General features: G+C 44.9%; 1 protein-coding gene and 1 pseudogene across 1 annotated transcript in view; one reads left to right on the forward strand and one right to left on the reverse strand.

The window, feature by feature from the left end:
- The window catches only part of Tgfbr3 (transforming growth factor beta receptor 3), a 179,813-nt gene that overhangs the window by 131,801 nt on the left and 21,500 nt on the right, over nucleotides 1-26,512 (reverse strand). The window contains exon 2 of the mRNA XM_021163025.3: nucleotides 25,237-25,397. Coding sequence (XP_021018684.1) covers nucleotides 25,237-25,303 — 67 coding nt within the window. The 5' untranslated portion in view covers nucleotides 25,304-25,397. The remainder of the gene's footprint in view (nucleotides 1-25,236; nucleotides 25,398-26,512) is intronic.
- On the forward strand, nucleotides 6,129-6,961 carry LOC110294654 (small ribosomal subunit protein eS6 pseudogene; annotated as a pseudogene).

Here is a 26,512-nt window from a genome sequence, read left to right on the forward strand (position 1 = left end):
ATAAAAGCCCTTCCCATTAAAAGTGGAGAGCACCAGCCCACTTGTGGGTTCAAGCAAACACCAGGCCTTGCCAAAGCTAAGCTTCTGTCCCTCCCCCTCCACCGTACCCTATACCACCATAGAGGAAGAAGGTCCTGGGTGGCCTTGGAGATGTGAGGTGTAGTGCTAGGCACACAGTTAGCATTTGAAGTTTCAAATCACAGCAACCAGAGGCACAGAACCAGGGCAGACACACCCAGGCTGGTAGTTTACAGCATGGGATGGTTCTGGCTTCCATTCTCAGCGTGCGTCACCTACAAGCTAGTTAATCGTAAAAAAACACCATTCTCAGTGGTAACTGGGAAAGAGTCCCCAGGAAACAGGACTAAGAAGACTCTAGCAGTTGTCCGCAGATCTCCTGTTTTTCAACAGTTTTCGTTTCCTGTTCCAAACCTGTCTAAAAACTGCTCTTACCAAAGTAACTGATGGCTATTTCCTGTCCTTGATGGACAGTGCCAAAGAATGGCCAGGAGGAGACACAACGGAGGACCCCCAGTCACCCTCCCCTTCCTATGTATCTGTGTATGTCTCTGGCCCTTAACAGATACTTACAGAATGATCAGAGATACAGGGAGACAGGATCTGTGGTAGAGAAGAGAGCAAAGCCTTAACTCTCCCAGGGGCACATTTTCAGCCAATCCTATTTACAACAATAACAGCACGTGTCATCAAAAAGCTGAAACTCACCCTGTTTGGGTAAAGGTGCTGCCACTCCCTGATCACTGAATGAATGTATCTATTCAGTCTCTCTGACCCACATTCAGAAGGCAAGGTAGCTATGACCAGTGCAGGCTTCTCTCCAACTGACTTGTTATTAACATGCCTACTGGCTGAGAGATGCCAGAGACACGGTTGGCTGCAATGTCCAGAATAGCATCCTGCTGCTAGCTTGAACCACCCTAGGGAATCTGACAGCACAGCCAGGGCACCCTTGAACAAGCCTCTTCCTCACTCCTAAGGCAACAGCACCTGGGACTCTGGCAGTGACAGGATAACCCTGGAAGAGTCTAGGGCTGTTTCCCCTAGTTTACAATTTCTTGGTATGAAGCACTAGCTTCGAGACTGGGAGATGGCTCAGTAGATAAAGTACTCGCTTTGCACTCGTGAGGTCTTGAGTTCAGATCCCCAGAATCCAAGTGAAAAACCAGGCATGGTGGAGAAAGAACACTTGAAATCCCACCATTGGTAAGATGGGACAGAAATATGTGGGGCTTGCTGGCCAGCTGGCCTGATCTAGTTGGTGAAGTCCCAGGTCAATGAGAGACCCTGTCTCAGACAAAAAGTACAAAGTGTCTGAGACATAAGGCTCAGGTTATCCTCTGCCCTCTCCCAAGCATGTGTACACACAGAGTAGTGCACCCACACACACATGAACATGCATGCGTGTGTATGCACATACACAGAGACTAAATACATAAATTACTAGATTTGCCAGCACCAAGTCTCATCCCGCATGATGAATCCCCATATATGACCAACTGACCTCCCCACCTCCCCATCAGTATTTTGGCCTCATTAGTGAGCTGAAGGAAAGAGAATCTGCCTTAAGGGCTTTGGAGCTGAATTCACAGCCTCGAGTGCAGGCCTGGTGCTGAGATAATGGAAATCAGCAGGATGCTTGAGGTTAGGCTTTAACTGAAATCCTTGGTTAAAGGAAAACTAAGGCTGATCTGGTTTAGTTGATCGACAGGAGACCACAGGATGAACTATCAGGAGCAAACAATAGCAACTGCCACAGGAACTGCATTGGCCTCAAGGGCGAGATACCTTTGAGACAGTGCTCTGGTCCCACAACAGCTGGCTGGGCCCCAGGGCTCACAGCCTGTTGGGAAATGAAGGGCTGAGGGGGCAAAGGTGGACCTGAATTGTTCTGAGAAGGAACTCTGGTTTAAGCCAGTTCCCATCAGTGTCATTGCAGCTGACGGCACACCCCACCTCCAGGCTCTCTCCTCTGTTCTCCCTCAGCTTCTTGATGTCTACAGAGCAGGGTGAGGGCCTTCAGGACTTCATGGGTATAGCGAATGCAGGGAGACACACCAGACTGAAAGGCAACAGCTATGGAATCAGGAAACCTGGGAATGCAGAAGCACCCAGGACACAGGTCAGAAGAAGCGCCAAGCTTCACAGTAGACTCATAGATGTCAGTAGCCCAGCCTTTCTGTAAGGGAAAGCCTAACAACCAGTTCTTCGCAAGCAACAGACCATTGTTCCTCATAAAAGGAAGAACTCAGGGAGGATAACCCCCCAAATCCAGCTGTTCCCAACACAGCTGCAGACTCAAATGCAGCTCCATAGTTTACCGAAGGACACGACCAGGCGCTGGAGAGAGGGCGCAGAGGCTAAGAGCACACTTGCTCTTCTTCCAGAGGACCAGAGTCCAGTTTAGTCCCCATCATCCATGTCAGATGGCTCACAACTGGCTGTAACTCCAGCTCCAGAAAATCAGATGCCCCCAGAGAGGCGCGCGCACACATACACACTAAAATAAATATTCTTTAAAGACATAATTTAAAAGACAATTTCAAGAATTTGAACCTCTAGTACTAACAATGACTTGCATCTAAACGCACTGCCGAGAAGTGAGGCCCATGCAGCACCACACAGGGGCCCCAGTCTTGGCCTGTCTTTCTCTGACATAACCAAGATAAGCTCACCCTGGGATGTTCTGTCCAGTGACGAAGGATGCCAGCATTCTGGGGCCTTGTGTACGCCCCCCATGGGGGACAGAATACTTCCAGGCTACTTTTGTTTGGTTTGTCTTTGTTTTGGTTTAGCCGTGGCAATCTGGCAGGCTGTCCATGGTGTGGATGCCCTCGGCTTGAAGTGCTTGTTCATTTTTGTAAACAGAGCCCAGTTACCACAGCGACTGGTGTTGGGCGCAGCTGCCTAATAGCAGAGGTCACTCTGAGCTTTCCTTGGGCCCTAAGGTCTGTTCCTCTGCATCTGTGCACAGTGATCAACAGGATCTCCTACTTCACCCAGGAGTGCCGACCCTGAGGGCTGCAGAGCGGCTGTGACAGGCAAACAGGATTTTGCCCCTCTGACAGGTCTTGTCCTGGAGGCTCAGGAAGAGTAAAGGGCATGAGAAGAGAGGAAACTTCCTCTCTGGGATTTGAGCAGTCCCCAGGACAGAAGAGATCTTGGAGAGGTGAAACTGGCCCTGGGCCAGAGACACTGTGTATTGTCAGGTCCAAAAGAAACTTAGGACAAATGGCTAACTGTAATGCCCGTTAGCATACCTAAGCACATGTGGGCATCCAGGCTCACTCAGTACCTGTGAGCACTTCTCACCCCACCCCACCCTAAACTCCTCCATTTCATAGACTTCCCTTCCCCAGTTTCTGATTCCTAGATAATCCTGCTATTTCAGCAAGGAAATCTCTTGGCCCCCTCTTGGTCATCTCTTGGCCCTCCTTCTCTTTTGATCCCCTCTCTCTTGGGACCCTCTCTCCTGGTTCCTTCTCTCTTGGGCCCCTCTCTATCTTGGGCCCTTCTCTCTTGACACCCTCTCTCTTGGTCCTCTCCCGGTCATCTCTTCCTCTCTCGCTCTCCGCCTTTCTCTCCTCTCATGGCTGTCTCACTCTGCTGGCCATGTTCAGTGGACTACTCTCTTCCCTGATCTAGACCCTTCCAGATGCTTCTGACTGTAGTCTCCCTCATGTCTACAATAAAGAGCTCCTCAACCACACCCTGGAGCGGCCGTGCCCTCACTATACATGCATGCCATATGCCCTTCCCTGTCCTGGGTGAGGCAGAACCCATCCTCCCAGCCCACAGCAGGAAGCTCACCATTCTACCCAGCAGGAAAAACTGGCCTGGAACCCCAAGGCTTACAGGCAAGAAGCCACTATGACTCTTTCCACCTTCCCAAGGCAACTGTGTTCAAAGGCCTGGGGATCTGCTAGGCCTGTGAATGCGCATGAGTGTGTGATAGGCACAGCACCTGCAGCCTGTCCAAGTGCCCTGGGAATGTCCACCTGTAAAAGTCAGGAGTCGTTAGCCTCCTACCCACAGAATGCAGCTCCTGTCCTCTAGAAACAGGCTTTCTAAGAAAAACTACTATAGAGGATGAATCACTAAGGCCAAGGTGGGTAAAACATGTGCTGTGCAAGAGCCAGAATTTGGAGCCACGGCACCCACACAAATGCCAGATGGGTGTGTGGCAGCCTACCTGTAATCCCAGCACTCAAAGGGCCAAGGCAGGACGACCCTGAAGCTAACCCAACCAGAAAGCTCTGGGCTCACTGGACAGGCCTGTCTAAATATACAATGTAGAGAGTGGTAGAACAAGAGTCGCCATCTACCTCTGGCCTTCCAATGAATATATACCCATAAACATGCATATATCTACACACACACACACACACACACACACAAGACTTCTTTAAAAAATCAAGCCCCTTCTTTTGAGTAAAATCAAATCACCCTGACTGGAGTCCATAGAAGCTACAGGATGTTGTGAACATAAACCCCACTTGGCTGTCTTTGTGACCCACCTTCATTTGAAAAACATGCATATAATAAAATTAGCTGGGTATGTGGCTCACATTTGTAATTATAGCACTTGGGAATTCAGCACTTCCTGGAACAAGGAGATTACCTAGAGTTCAAGGCTAGCCTGGACTATGTAGTGAGTCTGAGGCTACCCTAGACTACAGATAGTAAGAGTATCTCCAACACACACATACACACACACACACACACACACACACACTACACTGGTACCATACTCAGAAACATGGCCATTTAAAAGATAAGTGAAATGAAGACCCGCCTTTCTCAAAAACATTAATTTCTGTCTTTACCGAAAGAACCAATCAGATCATTATAAAGCTGAGAACCCTCTAATTCATCCTAGTAACTCATAAACTTGAAACCATGGGCAGAACCTGCTTTGCAAACAGGATTAAATGTTCAAATCCTGGAATTCTTGAAATTCTTGCCCTTAGATTTTTATTGTAAGCTGGAGGAAAACCAAATAGTTAAGACGTTTGCTCCTGGGCAGACTTCAAAGACTCCCTGTTAGCCTCTGCTCACATAAAGTAATGCTTCCTTCCACTACTGAACAGCAAAATAGTAGTCACAATTAATTACCTCGGGTTAAAGTCCTATTAAATGTAATGGCCAATTTATTTTAACAGGGAGGGCAGACTCTGGACAGGGGCTGGTTCATGGCATGTTCAAATCTGCTCCCTCTGGTTGGGGACAAAGCAATAAGACAAGATGCATGGGTTTTCACAAAGTGTCAGACATGCATGCGGACTTAGAGGAGGTGTTTGGTGTGGAAGCTGTGGGGATTATGCTGGGCTTTATACTTTCACTACTGGATATATTTAATTCATTTATCCATCACCAAGAACAAAACATTTATGACAGCATTATAACTGGAAAGACAATGGCCGTTCTATCCTTTTCCTGCCCATTACCTGTGTGCAGCCCTTCCTCACCCCAACGCTTAGTCTCTTGTTCTCTTGTTTTTCTCTTGTCTAGGCAATCCATGACACCCACACACACACATGTTTGTTTTTGCATATACATATATTCTTGGCTAGATTCCAGATATGAGGAAGAACACTTGGGTTTTTTTTTCTTCCAGGGAACGTATAATCTTGTTTAATATTTTACATTCTAAGTCCATCCATTTTCCTACAAGTTTTAGAGCTGAATAGTATTCCATTTAAATATACTCCAGATTTTCACTACCCAGGTGTTGAATCCGAGTCTTTGCTAAAGTGAACAGCTGTATCGTCTTCGGGTCTGGTTAATTTTAATATTTTTTAATTTGTAATTTATAATAAAGTTTAACAATTAAAATGTAAATAATGAAAACATAAAGCACATATGCCCTTTCTTCCTACATTGTCTACCTCCCTTTGTATTTTGCATATGAATGCTGTTAAGCCTAATAAAGAAAGAGCACTTTTTTCTAAGACCCCCTGATGCAAGAAATTCAACAGCTAAAACTCCAGTACAAGAACAGCTTAGAAAACTCAAAGTTAGGGCTAAGAGTGTGGCTAATGGTGGAGCATAAGGCTCTGGATTAAATCCTTAGTCACCCCCCCCCCCCCAATAAAGTGGAGAAACTCAAAGTCAGCCTGGAGTGGTGGTGCACACCCATGGTGCCAACACTCAGGGAGTGGAAGATGGAGGGTCAGGAGTTCAAAATCAGCATCGACCAAGATGAAGCTGAGTATCTCCTTCCCTGCCACCGGCTGTCAGAAACTCACTAAAGTAGAAGATGATTGCAAGCTTTGCACGGTCTACGAGAAGTGCATGGCCGAAGAAGTAGCTGCTGATGCTCTTGGTGAAGAGTGGAAGGGTTGTGTGGTCCGGATCAGTGGTGGGATGACAAACAAGGTTTTCCCATGAAGCAAGGCGTTTTGACCCATGGCAGAGTGAACCTGCTGTTGAGTAAGGGGCATTCCTGTTACAGACCAAGGAGAACTGGAGAGAGGAAGCTCAAGTCTGCTTGCAGATGCATTGTGGATGCTAATCTAAGTGTTCCGACCTGGTTATTATAAAGAAAGGAGAAAAGGATATTCCTCGACTGACAGATACTACTGTGCCTCCTCGGTTGGGACCTAAAAGAGCTAGTAGAATCCAAAAGCTTTTTAATCTCTTCAAAGAAGACAATCTCTGCCAATATGTTGTCAGAAAGCCCTTAAACAAAGAAGGGAAGAAGCCCAGGACCAAAGCACTCAAGATTCTTGTTACTCCACGCGTCCTATAACACAAATGCTGATGCATTGCTTTGAAGAAACAATGCACTAAGAAGAACAAGGAGGAGGCTGCAGAATACGCTAAACTTTTGGCCAAGAGAAAGAAGGAAGCCAAAGAAAAGTGCCAGGAACAGATTGCCAAGAGACGTAGGCTCTCCTTGCTGAGAGCTTCTACTTCCAAGTCTGAGTCCAGTCAAAAATAAGTCTTTAAGAATAACAAATAATATCTAATAAAAAGGGGGGAGAGTAACAAAAGAGTAACAAATAAATAATCTGACCTTGAAAAAAAAGATCAGCTTTAGCTACATAAGATGGGAGGAATAGAAGGAGGAAGGGAGAAAGGGAAGGTGAGGGAGGGAAAGGGGGAGGGAAGCAGGGACTGAAAGAGAAAGGGAAGAAGGGGGATGGGGGAAGGGAGGGAAAGGGGGAGGGAAGGAAAAAAGAAGAAAAGGTAGGAAGGAAGGAAGAAAGGAAGGAAGGAAGGAAGGAAGGAAGGAAGGAAGGAAGGAGGGAGGGAGGGAAGAAAAGGAGGAGGAGGGAAGGATGGAAGGAAGGAAGGAAGGAAGGAAGGAAGGAAGGAAGGAAGGAAGGAAGGAAAAGAGGGAGGGAGGGAGGAAGGAAGGGAGGAAGGAAGGTAGGTCGGTCCATCATTTTATTTTCTAACTAGTAAATTTAAACACAATTCTGCACCAAGCAACCAAGAGATGAGTGCTCTGAGGCTACAAGTCCAAATAGACCCTTCCTCCCTAACCTGTGGCCATCATACTGAAAGCTCACCCCTCTACCTGGGAAAGGACAGCCATTCAGGGGCTGTTTTGGGGAGAGGTGTCTAGAGATCAGAGCACTAGCCATACCTTCTAGCTTCCAACCTTCCAGGCTACAGAAGAAAGTCCTTATGCCATCGTATTTCCAACTAGCTCAGGACAGCTCAAGCTGCAAACGTGAGCTTTAGTTATTCTATCACTAGAAAGAAAAATCCTTTTTTGCTAAATTAAGGCAAGAATGCAGTCACTTTTAGATAGTATCTAACTGTCCAGAACTCATTAGCTCACCACCAGCGTTGAGATGGGTTCTCATTAACTGTGGCCCATTGCAGCTCTGCAGGGCAGATACAGAGCTAAGAGTGGAGGTTTCAGGACAATACAAGAAAGAATTTCATGAGCCAGGTAGGGATTTGTACATAAAAGCACCATATTATTAAATCTTCAAAACAATTCAATGAGACAGATACTGCTACCACCTTCATTTTATTGGCAAGAACACTGAACAAGGTCACAAAGCCATTTCATGGAAGAGCTATGTGTGCATCTGGACATGTGACTCTAAGTCAATTCTGAAAGCATTGTGCTCAGTTAACCTCTCTTACTGGGGGCAAGCAGAATCTTCTCTTTAGACTGGATCACATAAATATTGTAAAATACTAAATAAAACTTGTGGTCTGTTGAATAGAGTTCTTTTGATACAAAAACACCCAACATTTCTAATCTATATGCAGTATGTATTGAACTAATAACATACTTCATTGTACCAGTGCGCAGTAAGTTAATTTAGTTCCAAGATCAGAGGTCCAAGTAGTAGCTTAGACATTAAAAGAATCTGGTGCAAGGGCTGGAGAGATAGCTCAGCAGTTAAGGACCCTGGCTGCTCTTCCAAAGGACCCAGGTTCAATTCCCAGCACCCTTGTGGCTGCTCAAAACCATCTGTAATTCCAATCTCTGGGGATCTGATGCCCTCCTCTGGCCCTCCTCAGGCACCAGGCGCAAACATAGTGTGCATGGTGCATAGGCACACATGCCAGAAAAACACTCATACACATAAAAATAAGCATGGAAAGTAAAGAATTGGGTTCAAAATCAGTGACAAATATTTTCTCATGACAGCGTGACAAACACGGTGTCTGGATATTTATGTTTCTGTTAAATATGACTGAAGATGACCATGAATATGGATGCCCATATGGTTGAATATGGTGGCACTGGCCTTAAAAGTGGTGGCTTCCATTACAAAATCTACTACGTGGAATACAGACTCTTGCTCAAAAGCCTGTTTAGACGGACACTTAAGGACACTATCGTGTTGCCTTGCCTAGGGCACTGTGGTTGAGGATATCACTCAGTGATGGAGCCCTTGCCTAGAATGTGGGAGACCCTACGTGTGATCCCTAGCATCAGTCCGACCCCTCAAAAGCTAACTCCAAGGTTTAGGATTCTTAGTCTAACACAAGGAAAAGACAGAGAGTTCAATTCGAGGAAGAGAGAGCCTTGAGAGGAAGGCCGCAGAGGGAGGAGGAATGAGAGGGGAACGGGATGTAAGTGCCCAAACTCAGTACATCTGCCTGAAACTGTCAGAGAACAATACAGAACAAAATAAAATACACTTAGTTCCAAAGTTTGGGATAATTAATTTGGTTTTTAAAGTATTGGATTCTGTAGCACAGCTGGTCTTATTTTTCAAAATTCTCTATTTACAAGTACTAATGCCACCTAACCTATCTTCTTGGTGGTCTTGGTCTGCTTTTTTTAAGAAGCAAAATAACTACCTTGGTAAGGATTATAAGCAGTTATAAATATCTATAACCTACACTGCCTGCTTCAATACAGACATCACAAGCAACTGGTTAACCTTTGCTGAAGCAGGAGGATCACAGCCTAGACAATACGGTTAGGGTTGATCTCAAAAAGTTATGAACAAAGTGATTTGTGAAAAACGGGACTGTTCGCATACAATAAGCTTATATACAACATTACAGCAGAAAAATTCTACAAAACTAGATACTTTTACATTTGTGGTATCTATAAACTGCTGGAACATTCAGCAATAATTCAAAGTTCCTTGTTCGTTGTAGGAAAAAAAATCCTATCTACATTAAATTTTCTACCTTTTAAGGGAAGTAGCTAAAGAAATCAATTACAGGTCCCAAGTTCAGAACAACCCCTTGAATTCCTGTCTCATAAATTATACTGCAGTCTACCCTCTTTACCTCTAACCTTGAACAACACTTATGTATGCTATGCATTTATATGCATATGTATACATATATACATACACACATGTTCACACATATGTACATATACACATATAAATGCATAACATACTTTGATGTTTACAACAATAGAAACTAAGCCTGGGAACTATTTAAGTACATACTAAGTTGTTCAGAGCCAACCTCAGATACAGCGCATCTCAGCGTAAGCAGCATTGTGCAGGAAAAGCAGCTTCTAAAGCAGCTCTTGATTCAGAGGGTAGAGTTACACTGTTCTACGTCTTTGCAAATCTCTTCAATGTCCAGCTTAATGAGAGGCAGCTGGGTTTCAGACCTGCTTCTGCATTCAATTTGTTATGATGCATTATTCTGCTTGAAAGACATGGAGAAATGCGGCCTCACACAGAGTCACGAGTCCCTAGCTTTCCTCGGGAGATTGTTTCCAGGAACCCCTCACCCCACCCCCACCCCCACCAGACATGCTCAAGTCCCTTATGTGAGAAAGCACAGCCAGCACAATACCCTCAGGTACACTTTACTTCACCTCTAGATTACTCCAGTGCCTGGCACATGGGAATACTGTGCGAATAGTTTGTCTATCGGACTATTTGGGAAATAATGGTGAAAAGGACCGTCTATGCATCTTTGGTATATATGCAATTTGCTTTACATACTTCCAATCTGCTTGGTTGAAGCTTTGGCTGTGAATCCCACAGGTGCAGAGGGTTGGCCATCAGAGCTATTGGAAGCTGCAGATCTTAACAGTGTTTCCGTGTCCTTGGGCCTGTGTCCTCTTCCATATCACATCTCGGAGCAGCAAGCAGTCATTTTTAAGGCTTCCTGAAACCCTGCCTCTGAGTCACAGAATGAGCTTTTCCTACTCTGATGCATTAAAATCCATCGCAAACCGGCGTGGTGGCGCACGCCTTTAATCCCAGCACTCGGGAGGCAGAGGCAGGCGGATTTCTGAGTTCGAGGCCAGCCTGGTCTACAAAGTGAGTTCCAGGACATCCAGGGCTACACAGAGAAACCCTGTCTCAAAAAAACAAAACAAAAACAACAACAACAACAACAAAAAGGCATGTACCACCATTGCCTGGCACTTATGTAATTCTTTTGTTAGATCTAAAATTATCTAAAAAATATAAAGACTGAGGCAGAGGCAAGCAGATTTCTGAGTTCGAGGCCAGCCTGGTCTACGAAGTGAGTTCCAGAACAGCCAGGGCTATACAGAGAAACCCTGTCTCAAAAACAACAACTATATATATATATATATATATATATATATATATATATATATATATATAAAGGCTTTAAGAATCAACTGTTCTGCCCTGTGCTCTGAAGATGAATGGTATCATCATGTGCCGTGTACCAATCATTTGGGAAGCAACACCTCGCTGAGTCTTACAGAATCACCTGATAAGGCACCCTGCTGTGCTGTATCTTTAATGTCACGTGCTCACAGCGTCTCCATTACTCCTGTCAGAAAAGCAGCTAGCTACCGTGACACTCTCAGAGCCATGGTGACAGATGCAAGTTCTCCAAATAATGAATTCTGGTTGGATACACTCTTATCACGGGCAACAAATATTGCCTTTGAGTAAAAGATGCACCCTGTACTTAAGTCAAAACTGCATGCAACGCCTGGATGACCACTGTCTGTACAGTGTTCTTTCAGGGGAATGGTGGTCTATGAAAGACAGACCACTTCAGCTCACAACTCCGCTCTATATAAAGATGTCTGCTAATATGAATCTAGAGGTTTCTGGGCTTCATTAACAACACAAATGAAACTGGAGATTGTTTACTGCAGATGTATGGACTAACACACTGCCCCACTCCCCAGTGATGCCAGCCCCTCGCCCTTCTAACAGTATCAAAGCTGGCACCGTTTTACATTCAAACCACAAATACCTCCTTTAATAAATGTACAATAATAGTTAACAGGGTCACTGTTCAGCATGATGAAGTCTTCAAACACTCACACTCCGAAGGCAAATCTCTACCAAATCTCTTGGTCACAAATCCCAAAAACCTTCTGTGGAGTGAGCGAAATTTCACTGAAAATCTGAGGACCTGACGAAAGGGTGCAGCACTCAATACTTAGATGCTGAGACTGCTCCTAACGCTGATGTACAGTCCAAAGTACCAAGGATTCTCATTTTAACCACAGTGCAAGGATGCTGTGACCATCAGCAGGCTTAGTCCTGAGCCTTAGCTAAACACCATATTCCTTACAGTATTCCTTACAGAGAGTCTGTAGTTCCTATAACCTAGAGCAAAGCCATCCAGACCAGTGACCTTCCTTAGCAACCAGCCTTAGTTACCTGATCGTGAACTCATGCTCCTTCTAGCCATAGGGAATGTTAATGGCCATCATTCCTAATGAAGAATGCTTAACAGAGGGTGAAATTATAGCCCTAAATTAGGACCCTGGACCTAAGTTTAAGAAACATGTCTGAGGATTACCGTTCAGTTTGAACACACTGATGTCTTCCAAGTCTGAACTGCTGAGGGCCAAGGAGCCTCACTCACTCAGTGGTAGGGCACACGTTTAGTATTTAGTATGTGTGAGACACTGGAGGAAAGGCCTAGCACACACATACACACATACAAGAAAAGAAGAGGAAAAAACACCTACCAAAACAACAGTGTACGGCAGGATTTTTAAAAACCTAGTAAGATGGGTGTACCATATTCATGAACAGTAGAACAAACACAACAGACTGTGAACACTCGTCCATTTGCCGTCTCTCTCTCTCTCTCTCTCTCAACATGGACACACACACACACACACACACACACTCATATGTACTTAAATGTAAATAAACATGGTTATGTTCCAAGGCAGCTAAGTTAAAGTCTTTAAAAATAATAAAATAAAACTCAAGTGTTAGTCACAGCATCCTCTCACAGCTTACCTGGGATATGCTACCTGCTGGCATCACAACCCCCCCCCCCCAAAAAAGAAAGTAACGAAGCTGAAACAAACCAACCTTAAAAACAGGCAGGGACACAGAGCTGACACCAAAGTGCAGGCTCGGCACACGTGAGGCCATGGATTTAACCTACACACAACACACACCCATAGCAAAGTTAGCCACTTACCAACCTAAAGATTGCTCCTAAGCCGAAAGTTCTGAGAGCTTCTGTCTCATCAGACTCCATAAAGCTATCTGGGAAGGGCCTTCAGAAAGTGTTAAAAGTCTGGCACCTGGGGCCTGCCAGCTAGGGCACATCCTTGTGTTTTCAGGATAGGGGACCTCAAAGTAAACAAGGAGGCATCTGTGGGTGAGATCCCTCCACCAGCACTCGAGGCACTCGAGGAGGCGCTCATGAAAACACTCTCCTGAGGATCCGGGCTGCTTAATAAACAGACGTAGCACATCTTGTGCCTTTCTCAACTTCAGGACACTCTGACAATACCATGGGATGGCTCAGCATGGATCTCTGAAATGTCTCTTTAGAATTCTTTGCTTTTGAATCGTGTTAATAAAGTGCGATTTGGTCTGGAGTTTGTAGCTACTTACCCAAGCCTAGAAGAGCAGGTTGGGGGTGGGGGTGGGGCTGAGGGGTGGAGAGGAGACACTGCACCCTGTCAGGCAGAGTGAACACCAGACGTGGGTCTTAGAGTATTTCTGAGCCTGTTTTTAAACGGGGCTACAGCAGCTTTCTCATTTGCATGCACTCATTTGGCTCTCGGATAATCACCAAATTCTTACTGCTTTCTTCTACAACACTGACCTCAGAATCCACAGAAAATGGTGATCGCTGGCAAAGGCTTAGATCCCGCTCATCTTTAAGGGGCAGACACAAGGACGACTGATGGGGCTGAGTCTAGGGATTGTGATTCTGTAAGATACACTAAATGCACTGCCCAAAAGAAAAAAAGCACCAGCCTGCTTTTCCCTTCCCCCTGTATGGTCTACACCGAGCTTCCACTGGGACACGGAATTCCAAATTTAGGGGTTTTTAAATTTTTTTTGAAGTTTTAAACATCATTTTCCTTTACACTGGGCACTTAAATATTTTATTTTTTGCTGACTCCCCTAAATGGGGAGGGAGGTGCTAATTGACATGATGGGTGTTTGGGGGGGCAGGTATTTTTGGTAAGATAGCAGATTAAGGGCAGAGCCTTAGGCACGCTCGGTAAGTGTTCTAAACCCCTAAAAGCCTAACCCTGATGCTTTTGGACATTTAACACTGTGAACCTGAACTGCTTCAAGATCAAACTGCAGCTCCCTGCCTGTTCTGAGAGGCCCTCAGGAAGTGTTTATTTGGTTAATGAATGTTAAGTGATTGTATTTCTCTCACTAAACAGAAAGCACACACAACTTCCTAAGAGTGTCCTTTGGGCGGTCTGTTTCTGCCAGGGCCACAGAAGCTCTGTCACCCTGGAGCCTGAACAGCAAATTGGCCATTCAGGGAAGAATAAGGCCAAGTGTACTTCTCCACAAAGAACAGCTATGCCCCTCTTGGCCCAACTCCAAGAGGCAATTGAGCCTGAAGGTCGGGGCTAATCTCTTCAGGCCTCTCTGCCAACCCTCTCTGCAGGCTTCGGGTTTCCAGCATGTGCTTTGCAAATAATCTAACAATTAATTAGTGCTTTTGAATCTCTCCCCTATCATTAACAAACCACTGCCAGACAGCCTTTGATAGCATCCTCTAGAGCTAATTAAGCCTGGCAAACACAGGAGACAGGATTGTAGGGCTCCCACCAGAGCCACACTGAGACCCAACAGGTGACAAACAGCAGAGCTGTTCCTGTCAACCAAGAAGGTAGTAGGTGCTGGGGTCAGGCCCTGCTCTCCAGTTATATCATTAACAGGCCTGAAGTTCAAACAGTTCTTTCAAAAGAAAGGGTTTTTTGTTTGTCTGTTTGTTTTTCTGTTTGACATAGTTTCTAGGGCACATCCCCATAGAAACACACATTCACATCCCCTCTATACACTCACCCCTCAAAATTAAAGTTCAGTCAGCCTCTCTCTCTCTCTCTCTCTCTCTCTCTCTCTCTCTCTTCCTCCCCCTCCCTCTTTTTCCCCCTCTCTCTTCTGTCCCTCCCTTCCTCTTCTTCTCCCTCCCGCACAATGCAATATGTCCTCTTTCCCATAAGCACAGTTATGTGGGGAGTTTTTTTTAGTCTTCACTATCTAAGGCCACCCAGAAGTGTAGCCTGTTCCATATGCCAACAAGATAAACATATGTAGAGGAAGTCTTGAAGAAGGGGGTGGGAGCAGCAGGGGGCTGAAAGAGAAAATACTGAAGCATTCCTCTAAACTTCCCTAGTCAGTCTCAAACACAGAAAGGCTACCTCCTGGAGCTGTGGGATCCTCAGGGTTGTACTTGGTTATTCACAGGCCTTCTACTCCCTGGGATGAGGCTTAGGAAAGCAAATCAGAGCAAATCAGAACTCCTCCCTCTTCCCAAAGGCAACCTTTGACTGACAAGCATCACAGAATTGTCACCGCCCATTCAATGAGCAGATCACTCCCAAAGGTCGCTCCTTGTAGTAAGTGACCCTGGTTCCTACCATGTCTCAACACAGTAACTACAACCACAGAACAGTGTCCCAGAGTGCTCAGGGGACCACAAAAGCACACAAACTGTAGCTTAGATCCCCAGAATTCAGGTAAATGTTGCGTGGGCTCTGCTGCCCATCTGTGTTCCTAGCCTCTGAGGGTAGAGACAGGATTCACTGAGCAAGCTGGCCAACAAGGCCTATCAGCGAGCTCTGAGTTTGATTGAGAGACCTGATTGAGCAAGGAGGAAGAGTGATCGCAAAGGTGGGCAGTTCGTGACATCAAGCTTTGGCTTCCACTTGCACACTCACACACGCAAGACACACACACACATGTGCACACTTGCATACACATATGAAAACGGACAAAGAAGAAAATCCCCCTGATCATATTCTTTGGTTCGAGCACTCTGATGGCTCCATCTCCTGGACTGGAGTCATCACAGGGCCTAAAAGGCCCTCTACTATGCACAGCCCCAACATGACACACCAAACATATCCCCCACACACCAAGCTTTCCTCACTGTATGGTCAGTTCTCTGACTCACCCATCCCAGCACACATCTGGTCTGCTTGCCACCACCTGAGTACTTCGGGCCAGCTTCCATCTCAGGACCTTACCCGTCCTCCCTCCCTCTCTCCCTCTCTCTCTCTTCAGAGAGCCACTTAGCTCACTTCCTTCAGTTTTCTGCACAAAGGTCAAGTCAGTCAGGCCTTTCTTGATCACACCTATGGTATGCATTGGTGGATGGGTGAACGGATGGATGGGTGGGTGGTTGTGTGAGAGGAATGGGGTGGGTAAATGGATGTATGGATGTATGGATGGATATATGTGCTTTTGTATGATGAGCCTTGCACGTTGTATACCTAGAGTCTATCATGGAGCCCAAATTCTAACTTTAAAAAAACAAAAAAACAACAAAAAAAACCCCAGTATTTTGGGGTGATATTAGGAATAAAATACTGGGTCTAGTAAAATCTAGGCAAGTTCTTTCAAACTGAAATATTCTCTTCTCTTCTTCTCACTTCTTCTTTTCCTCCTTCCTTCTTCCTCCTACTTCTCCTCTTCCTCTTCCTCCTTCTCCTTCCAATGTTTTGGACAGGGTCTCATATTGCTAAGAATGACCTTAAACTCGTGACCCACCCTCCACCCGTGAGGTTGGGGATCACAGGCATACAGCACTTGGATGGTTTTAGTCATTAGCACGACTGTTGTTTCTGCTGTTTCTCCCTGCTCCAGACATGATTCATAAGATCAAGTACTCTTGGGTATGTGGTTTTTCTTTCCCTATTCTACCTCCAACACCTGGAATAGTGTATGAAATCAGTAAGCACTCAATAAATGCTGGCTAAATACAGCAATTGACTAGCACTGTAAGCAGTTTGCTAGGTAAAAAGAATAGGGACAAAAGCAGTGACTCCTAAGAACCTAACCCCCACCTCCCCCCACCCCACCCCATCCCTGCCATGTCGTGCCTTGGAAGCCAAGCAAAACCCTGAGGTACAGCAGGTTACTTGGTCTAATGACAAGATCATGGGTCGTATCAAAATCACAGTGGATTTTGTTTAAAGTGAATGTAAAATGATGAACAAGTCCCCCTTCCACGTGAAAAGACTCAGAGCCAGCTGCGGGCTAAGCGGCATTCACTGCACCACACAGTATGCATTGCTGCTGAAGTATCAAGGATCAGTTGTCTAAGTTCCTGTATAAACAACTATGGCCAACTATAAACTTAGCAATTATACAGCTGTCTGGGAATACACAGATAGCTGTGTCCTAGAGAGAATGTTTAATCACTCTTCATAAAACAGCCTGCCATTGGAATCCTAAAATAATTCAAATAATCAGAAATCTAGAGCAGTGTAGCAATTACACAACCTGGGCTACAGATGCAAAAGAGAAAAAAATGCATTTGCTGAGGGGTCTGGCATCCGATCTGTGGACAATCTCATTCACTGTCCTGTTAGCCATCTGCCCTTCCTAGTCAGTGTATATATCTAGTTACCTGAATCAAAGGCTGTTGGTAAATTTCCCTGAAAATACATACACACATGTATATACATAGATATATCCTTTTATTTAATAGCTATCACAACACACCCTATACAAACATACCCCATATATACATATACACACAATACACACACCAGACACACACACACACACTGAAATGCAGAAGAATCCTTGAGAAATGACTACTCATGTGTGTGTGTGTGTGTGTGTGTGTGTGTGTGTTGTTTCTGTGCAAAAAAAACCTAAAAGGGAATTAGAGAAAGTGATATTTCATCGCCTGTGAATGTATACAGTATCACAGAGAACGCAGCCCAAATGCAGACCACTGCAGCCATTCCAGCTCTTTTTCAAAAACACTAATTTGCTCTTTGGAATAGATGGGCCATCATAGGCAGGGCAGTGAAATGGTTCATCATGCAAAGAACCTGCCACCAAGCCTGATGACCAGAGCTCAATTGTCAAGACCCATATGGACTCCCCCAAGCAGACTTCTGACTTACACATGTATGCTGTGGTACACACATGTACACACACACACACACACTACACCAAATAAATACAATTAAAAATAGAATAAACATAAAATTTAGTGCTCTGATGATGGCTGGTACTTCATTGACAGCAGGCTTTCTCTATATATCAAAAAGAAATATTAAACACAAAAGTAAAGAATTAAAGACAAAAATAACTACAGGCTATCCTAGTTATGTGTCTTTGGCTATGAAGACCAAGGCAACTTATAGAAGAAAGTTCTATATCTTCTACTGGAGCTGATGCTTTACATCCTTAGCCACAAGCAAGAGGCAGTGGCTGGGAATGGTGTGGACATTTGAAACCTCAAAGCCTGTTCCCAAAGGCACAGCTCCTCCAACAAGGCCACACCTCCTAATCCTTGCCAAACAGCTTCACCAATTGCTGACCAAATATCCAAATATATGAGTCTATGGGTGTTGTTCTCATTCAAACCACCAAAGGTACCAAATCAACTCCTGTGTCCCAAGACCTCAAGGCTGGCAAGAGAAGTTAGTTCTCACTCTGTTGTGAAGCTTTAAGATTATAACCCAACCCTTGATCCTTTTGGCTGCTGTTGGCTATTTCTGTATTTGTTGTTGTTGTTGTTGTTTTGTGGTGGCCTTGGGTTAGATAGTTGATTGTTTCCCATTCTGAAATCCATGACCCATTGATGCAAAATCTAGAGCATTTAGAGGATAAATGGGTAAAGAAAATGAGGCGGGCTGGTGAGATGGCTCAATGGGTAAGAGCACCCGACTGCTCTTCCAAAGGTCCAGAGTTCAAATCCCAGCATCCACATGGCTCACAACCATCCGTAACGAGATCTGGCGCCCTCTTCTGGAGTGTCTGAAGACAGCTACAGTGTACTTACATATAATAAATAAATCTTAAAAAAAAAAAAAAAAGAAAATGAGGCACATGACCTAGTGGAGGATCACACAGCCCCCCAGCCTCAAAGAAAGAAATCCCCTCAGACCTACAGCACAGATAAAACTGGAGAGTGTTAAGTGAAATAAGCAAGACAGGAAATGAAAGATACTGCATGATCTCACTCATGTGCAGAACCTCAAAGGATCAAGCACATAGAAACAAGAATCAAATACATAGAAACAGAGAATCAAACCCTGGTTGCCTGAGGCTGAGATGGAGGCGGTGAAGACTGTGGAGAGATTAGTCAAATGATAAAAAGTCTTGGGAGGAAAAGGCTTGAGATCTCCAAAGTATCATGGAGGCTGTAAGTCAGTGATAATGTACTAAGGACATGAAATGCTGAGGCGGGGCCAGGAGAGTACTCCATCCAGGCCACTGAGTCTCTTGCTGCCCGACCAGACAATCTGAGTCTGATCCCTAGAATTCACTTGATAGAAAATGAGAATCAATTCTGAAAAGTTGTCTACAGATCACAGTGAACTGTGCACATACACACGTGCTCTCGCATGCAGACACACACACATGTATTACTTTTTTTAATTGCTGAGAGTAAGTTCTAAGTGTTCTTACGACAGACAAACAAAAGTGGTAAATATAGAGCCCAGCAAGATGGCTCAGTGGGTAGAGGCACTTGCTGCCAAGCCTAATGAAATAAGTTCTATCTCCAGGTAGCATAGGATGGAAGGAAAGACCTGGATCTCACAAGCTGTCCATTGACCTTCACACACCAATCATGGCCTGTATACCCATACACAGTAATAGATCAATTAGGATTTTTAAAAGACATCTCCTAATATAAACACATAAAATATTTATATATTAAAATGTCATATTGGACCCCACAAACCTATCTTTATTGTCAACTAAAAAAATAAACTGAGTATCAATGTCTTTGGGACAGCATACTCTAGTATTCTTGGTTTTGCTAGTTTTTTTGTTTTTTTTGGGGGGGGGGGGTTGTTGTTGTTTGAGATGGTGTCATGTAGTCAGCTAGCCTTAGCCTTGAATTTGTCATAGTTGATCCATTTGTAACATGGGTTAAAATATTGGCCATAGAGGCTGTGGCAAAGACAGCAGCAGTGACAAATGTTGAATGCCAAGATCACGCACTTTCTGTAAGGATTAAATGAACAGATCTATGTCTTGGGCCCAGGAAAGCAGCAGGCTTCAGTTAGGAGAAGTGAGGTGCCCTGTGTGTGTGTGTGTGTGTGTGTGTGTGTATGTGTGTGTGTCGGGGGGGGGGGTAATGGGGAGGGGCATTGTAACACATGGTACCACAGGTTGTCTGTGTTTGAGTTCTACTTGGACGGAGAACTGAATCAATCTTTCGAAATCACTCAGTCTAAGCCCCAACATTCTCACTTTAGAAATGAAGAGACCAAGACCTACGCATCTGAGGCTGCTGGAGGTTCCAATGAAATGGGAGGTACAGACGCCATCCTGAAAAAAACCCGGCAGCTCCCGGGAGGGTCTAATTATTAGTTTAGATGCTCTCCAAGCTCCAGCTTGGCCCAGCTAGTATCTCAGCTTGCTGTCTGTCACCAGGATACCGGACTTCAAAGCTTGCTCAGCAGGAAAGCAGTGTAGATGAAAATCATCTCTGCTTCCCCGTGGACTGCACCTGGAATTCCAGGTGCATCCAAATGGAAATGAGAAGAAGTGTGTGTCCAGGTCGTGGGCAAGCTTCCAAGAGGACACACCTGGACACCACATCAAGTCAGGAATGAAGAAGCCCCTGGCACCACAACAGGGGAGGCTTTGCAGAACTCACCTCAAAGACCTCTCCTGACCTGGCGCACGCCTGCCAGCAAACACAGCCAAGGCCCTGTCTTCTAGCCAAACTGATTTCCCTAAATTCTCTCTGCATGCCTTTTCCTCATTACTAGGACAAGGGAGACACAGTCCTGCTGGTCACTGGCAGACCTCAGAAGCAACAACCACTATTGTTTTTAGAGATGTGTAGTCGTCTTTAAAGTGAAAGCAGACTTGAGCTTGTGGGACAAGCATTAGTTTTCGAGCTTCTTGCTTTCCTGATGTTAGATCACAGGATGTACAATAAGGGGCCAGTCAACAGCCTGTGGTAATTTCTAATAAAAAGGCACCCTGCTTCTTACATGGTATATCTTTCAAGAGCAGAGCCCTCACTTCCACAATGCCATGTAATACAAAGTAGAGAAAGACTTGGGGGATAAAGGATGGATAGTTTTTTCCAAACCAGTTGGTAACCTGAGTCATGGCTGGCTGCCACCTGCCTGCTTCACCTTGCTCTTCCCCAACACAAGCAGAGAGGGAAAGATTTCTACGGAAGGGCCTGCCAAGCCCATGGGGTAAACACACAAACCCTGCTGTGCCTTGCATGCTTGCCCTGTCCTATGAAAAGCCCATACAAGCCATTTTTACCACGTTCATCCTGCCTGCTCTCCAGCAGTCTTGGGATATGGCCACGAGGTCCTTTGTGTGAAATGAAAATGAAGACAACCAAAGTCATTATGTCTCTCTGGGCCCATGCCACTCAGGTACTCCTCACCTGGTACTTAATCAAGCTAAGAGTTTCATTCATTCCACATGTGGGCTCTCCTCCTGGGGCACCCCAATAGGGCAGCAATGGGTTGCATTTCACTGCCAAATACCTAGGCTCAAGTGCCTAGTTTCCCACTCGGAAGTCACAGGACTTTGCACAAATCATTAACTAAGCTGAGGCTCGGTTTCTTATTTGAAAATGATCATGGGTTGTCTTAATAACACACACATACACAGGAACAGACACACACAGGCATACACACACACACACACACACACACTAACCTGCAGCCCTCCTGCCTGGAAACCAGCTGTATTCTCAGCTTTAGGGAGAGGGTAGGAGATGCTTAGATTCTTAGCTTAAGCAGGGTATGCCTCTCACCTCAGAGGACTGAAGAACAGCAGGCCCAAAGCACAAAATGAAATCCAAAGCTCTGCTCTAATACTCAATGTCCCCAGAGTCCACTCCCCTCCTCCATTCCCAAACGAGCCTTGCTTTATGCCCATAAAATTTTCAGAGAGTCTTCTCGCCAGAAGACAGAGGCCATGCTCAAGGGAAACCCATCACCACTTTCTCAAGCACATTTCCGGCACGGGCCTTGGTACACACCGGTAATCCCAGCACTCGGTGACAGAGACCAGCAGATCTCTGTGAGGCTGAGGCCTGCCTGGTCTAATACAGTGAGTTCCAGGACAGCCAAAGCTTTCAGAGTAAGACTGTTTCAAAACAGTAGCAACAAAAGGAAGCCAAACAAAAGCAAATGCCCTCAACATTCTCTTAATATAGGAACAAAAAGGCTCAGTCACCAAACTTAAAGTAATCTATGTGCTGCTAACTCTGCTGCTCCTTAGCTGGGTGGCCCTTGAAGGAACAGCTACTCTTTCTGCAGTTCTGTTCCCTCACCTAAGAATTATGGGTAATCACGGTATTCACATTGTTCTGGAAATGGTGGCGCACACTTTAATCCCAACACTTGGGAGGCAGAGGCAGGCGAATTTCTGAGTTCGAGGCCAGCCTGGTCTACAAAGTGAGTTCCAGGACAGCTAGGGCTATACAAAAAAACCCTGTCTCAAAGAAGAAAAAGAAAGAAAGAAAGAGAGAGAGAGAGAGAGGAAAGAAAGAAAGAAAGAAAGAAAGAAAGAAAGAAAGAAAGAAAAGCACTGAGGGGTGGGGCTTAGCAATACAGTAAAATCACTCTATAAGTTTTCATTATTATGATCTTCTTGAAGTTCAACTCAGCCAGAATACCCCAAGAAACATTTTGGGAAGTAAACTGAGTCTATTTCACACACTATTGAAAGGGGTTGGTATGCGGCCCAGTCAGTGCTTGCCTAACATGTTGGAGGTCCCTAGCATCATATAAATTGGCCATAAGGACACGCGTCAATAACTTCAGCACTCTAAAGCCAGAGGCACGAAGATCAGCAGTTCAAGGTCATCCTCAGCTGCTGGAAAACTTGAGGGACAGAGAAGCAAGCTGGCATACATCAGCACAGGCAAGAACTGTTTCTCCTCCATTCATTCGCCCTTACTGGGTTGCACAAAAATGACACCACCTAATGAACTTCTACACTTAAAAAGCTTTCCTACGGGTTAGCACCCAGTCAGTAAAATGTTTGTCTTGCAAGCATGATGACCTTAGTTCAATGCCCCCCAGAACCCACATTTTAAAAGCTGAATGTGGCTCGGCTGTAATCTCACCAATGTCAAGTAAGAGTGGAGGTGGGGAGGGCAGGCTGGAGAGATGGCTCAGTGGTTAAGAACACTGACTGCTCTTCCAGAGGTCCTGAATTCAATTCCCAGCAACCACATGGTGGTGGCTCACAAACATCTGTAATGGGGTCTGGTGCCCTCTTCTGGTGTGTCTGAAGAGAGCGTTGGTGGTATACTCATATGCATTAAAAAAATAAATAAATCTTAAAAAAAATAAATAGAGTCAGATGGGTGTCCTGGGCTCACTTGGATTGCCAATCTACCTACTTGATGAGTTCTGGGCCACTGAGAGACCTGTCTCAGCAAAAGGGCACCGAGCCTGAAAAGAGACGCCTGGATTGTCCTCTGGCCTACATACACACATACATGCTAATGCACGCTCATACATGCACGCTCATGCACGCTCATGCATACGCGCACACACACACACACACCATAAAAACAGAAGAGGCACCCACCCCTCTGCTTTCCTACCAGGTGCCCTGTGAGTCTACAAAATCTGTGGCTCTATTGTATTTTCTACTTTTGCAAAGCTTTGGGTATATATGAGACTAAGTGTATATATTTCTTCTTTTTCTTTCTCCCCCATCCCCCTTTTATGTTCTGAAAGAGAAAGGAAGGTGTTTGGCAAGAGTGATTCACTGTCAAAACTACCAAGGCTGCACAAGCTGTCACGCTCACGGCTTTCCCATGGAGCGGCTCTCTGTGATGTGACATCAGTAAGAGCAGAACCCCTGTGTCAAGACCCCAGGTGCAGTTCGACACCTTATCACAGCGAGTGTGCCTCCTCTTGCCCACTGCTTGATCCATTTTAACATTAAGACTCATTTTTGCTGAGCATGCTGGCATAGATCTTGAATCCTTCTACTCAGGAGGCAGAGGTAGGTGGGACTCTGTGTGTTCCAGGATAGCCTGGGCTACATAGAGAGACCCTATCTCAAAAAAAAAAAAAAAAAAAAAGATAAAAAGAAAAAAGAAAGAGAAAGAAAGAAAAGATCCATTTTATTGCATACCCTGAAAGGCAAACAACTCTTCAACAGTGACACAAAATGAAACTGCTGACAGAGAGCCACACAGACAGAGCGGGCAGTTCAAGTTCACACACTGGCATTTAAAACAACAATAGAAAGAAGGAAAAAAAAACAATAAAAAACATTAAGAACTTTCTTTCAAAATGTCTACAGTGGTTGGGGGTAGCATTCTGATCTCCAGTCTCACACATCTTTCTACCAACTGGCCTTCCCACAGTCTGTCTGCACAGTCCCTGTCTGCCTCCGGAAGCCTCCGTGGTCAGATGTTATCTTCCACCCACCACACAAAATGCAAAATGTAAAAATCTGGATCCTCTACACAACTTCGTGTAAATGAACTATGTGTCTCCATATCTCATTTTATCTCCTACAAAATGGCACACTTCTCTCAGAGTTTTGATTACCAGAGCTTATTGAACTATTTTGTTCATGTTTATATACGATATATACCAGAGGCTGGCTGGAGTACACGTTTAGGTCGGTGCTGTCCTTGTTGAGAACTGCCCGTTTCCAGAACTAATACAATGAATTGCTTTTATATAGCTCATTACAGAACAAGTGCACACAATGATAAAATAGAGCGAATTAACCTTCCAAATGTGTTAAATGATGACACCCCTAACACTCCCCCAAAGCGTTGCCCTTACATTCTGACAGCCTCTGGGAAATATAAGCTAGCTTGCTCGCTCTCTCTCTCTCTCTCTCTCTCTCTCTCTCTCTCTCTCTCTCTTTCCTTCAGTGCTGAAGCTGGTACTGACAGCCTACTTCTCAGACCCTCTCTCTGTGCCTTAAAGCATGCTTATTAATATGTCTGAAGCAGCTGAAACTAGACGCCTCCCTTCCCCAAATCTCACGATAAGAATATTACCTCTATATCAAAAGATCTATTTATTTTATAAAAACATTCTTTTAAGAGAATAAAAAGACCCTTACAATTCTTATTTTGCTCTTAACTATGCCTGTAACAAAATTCAAATGGGGCTCTTTGTTATCTGCCTACCTCAACAGAGGTTAGCTGGGTCCCGTGTCATGACATTAGAATGTCTAGCCCCAGCCTAGTAAACTACAACACAGGAAAACATATTATGTGTCAGTATGATAGTCAAATATTTTATTTACCTAAATAACATAAATATTCACATTTTACATAAGATAATATGGACTAAATATTTTTAGCCAAAGAGACTGAGGGGGGAAGGAAATGGGAATTCAAGAGAAGGTTAAGAGCCTCCCAATTGAGAAGGCACATTACCTGCGGTGGCCAGGCAGGCGCTCATCAGGACAAATACAGGGACCATGTGGTGGGATGTCACTGCCATCTCTCCAACAAACAGCCTTTGGTTCTTCAGCTGGAAGGCAAGCGTGACAAGTCGGGTGTGGCCTTAAGATCCTTCTCTGCAATGTTCAACTTGCCTAGAAAAATAAACAAATTTCAATGAGAAAACAGTGTTGAAATTTCACAAATGAGCACACATGTCATATGTAAAAAGTTAAATGGAGAATTTCTGAAAAGTATTGAAGAGAAACAATTTGTCCTGAAAAAGACCGGGGCAGCCCTCAGGCAAATTAGGGCCAACAGTGACTGTTAACAAAAACTCTCATGGAGAGTAGTTTTAAAAGTGATAAAAGTGACATGGTTATACTTCACATACTAAACATGAGGCAGGGGCTCACTATGTTTCCCAGGGCTAGTCCAACATTCTTGGGTTCAAGTCCCTCCTACTTCAACCTCCCTGAATGGCTAGCATCACAGGAATGTACCAACACACTCAAGTAGATCTTTGGTTCTGTGTGGAGTTTTTAGGACCGTGACAGACACGCCAGGCAGACACCTGTCATATCAGCAGTAACAATGTACACAGTCAGGGACACTGGACATGCAGTGCCAAGAGCCAGCAAGCAGAAATAGTTCTTAGAGACTGAGCCTCACCATGGCAAGGTTACCACTAAGATCAACTTCAATTGCACTGAGAGTCAATCTGTGGAGAGAAACAAAAAACAAAAAAAGAACAGAAAGCACAAAGCTCATATTTCACCTCTTCACCTCTTTACCAATATGAAAAAGGAGAAAAGGCTTTGCTGCTTCTCCGCCACATTGAGGAAAAACTCAGTCCTGGGCCATGTGATCCAGAAGCCTCTTTCTAACCATTTCTGGTTCCTGTCTAGAGCTCTGTCAAGGCTGTATTGCTGTTGCTTTACGTGTGTGTGTGTGTGTGTGTGTGTGTGTGTGTGTGGTGGATCTCTGTGTCTGGATCTGTGTGTGTCTGGGTCTGTGTGTGAGTGTGGTTTGTTTGAGGCAAGGGCTCACTGTAGTCCTGGTAGGTCTGTACTCACTCTGTAGAACAGGCTGGCCACAAATTCACAGAGATCCCCCTGCCTCTGACCCCTGAGTTCTGGAATTAAAGGTGTGGCCGTCATCTAGCTGAGATTTGTGATTGATATGTGTATTGGGGGAAGGGAGGTTGTTGCTTTGTTTGAGACAGTTGAAATATATGTATGTATGTGTGAGAGAGAGACAGAGATGCAGA

Source organism: Mus caroli, unplaced genomic scaffold, assembly GCF_978045245.1.
Source record: "Mus caroli unplaced genomic scaffold, Mus_caroli_1 scaffold_4, whole genome shotgun sequence".
Lineage (NCBI taxonomy): Eukaryota > Metazoa > Chordata > Mammalia > Rodentia > Muridae > Mus > Mus caroli.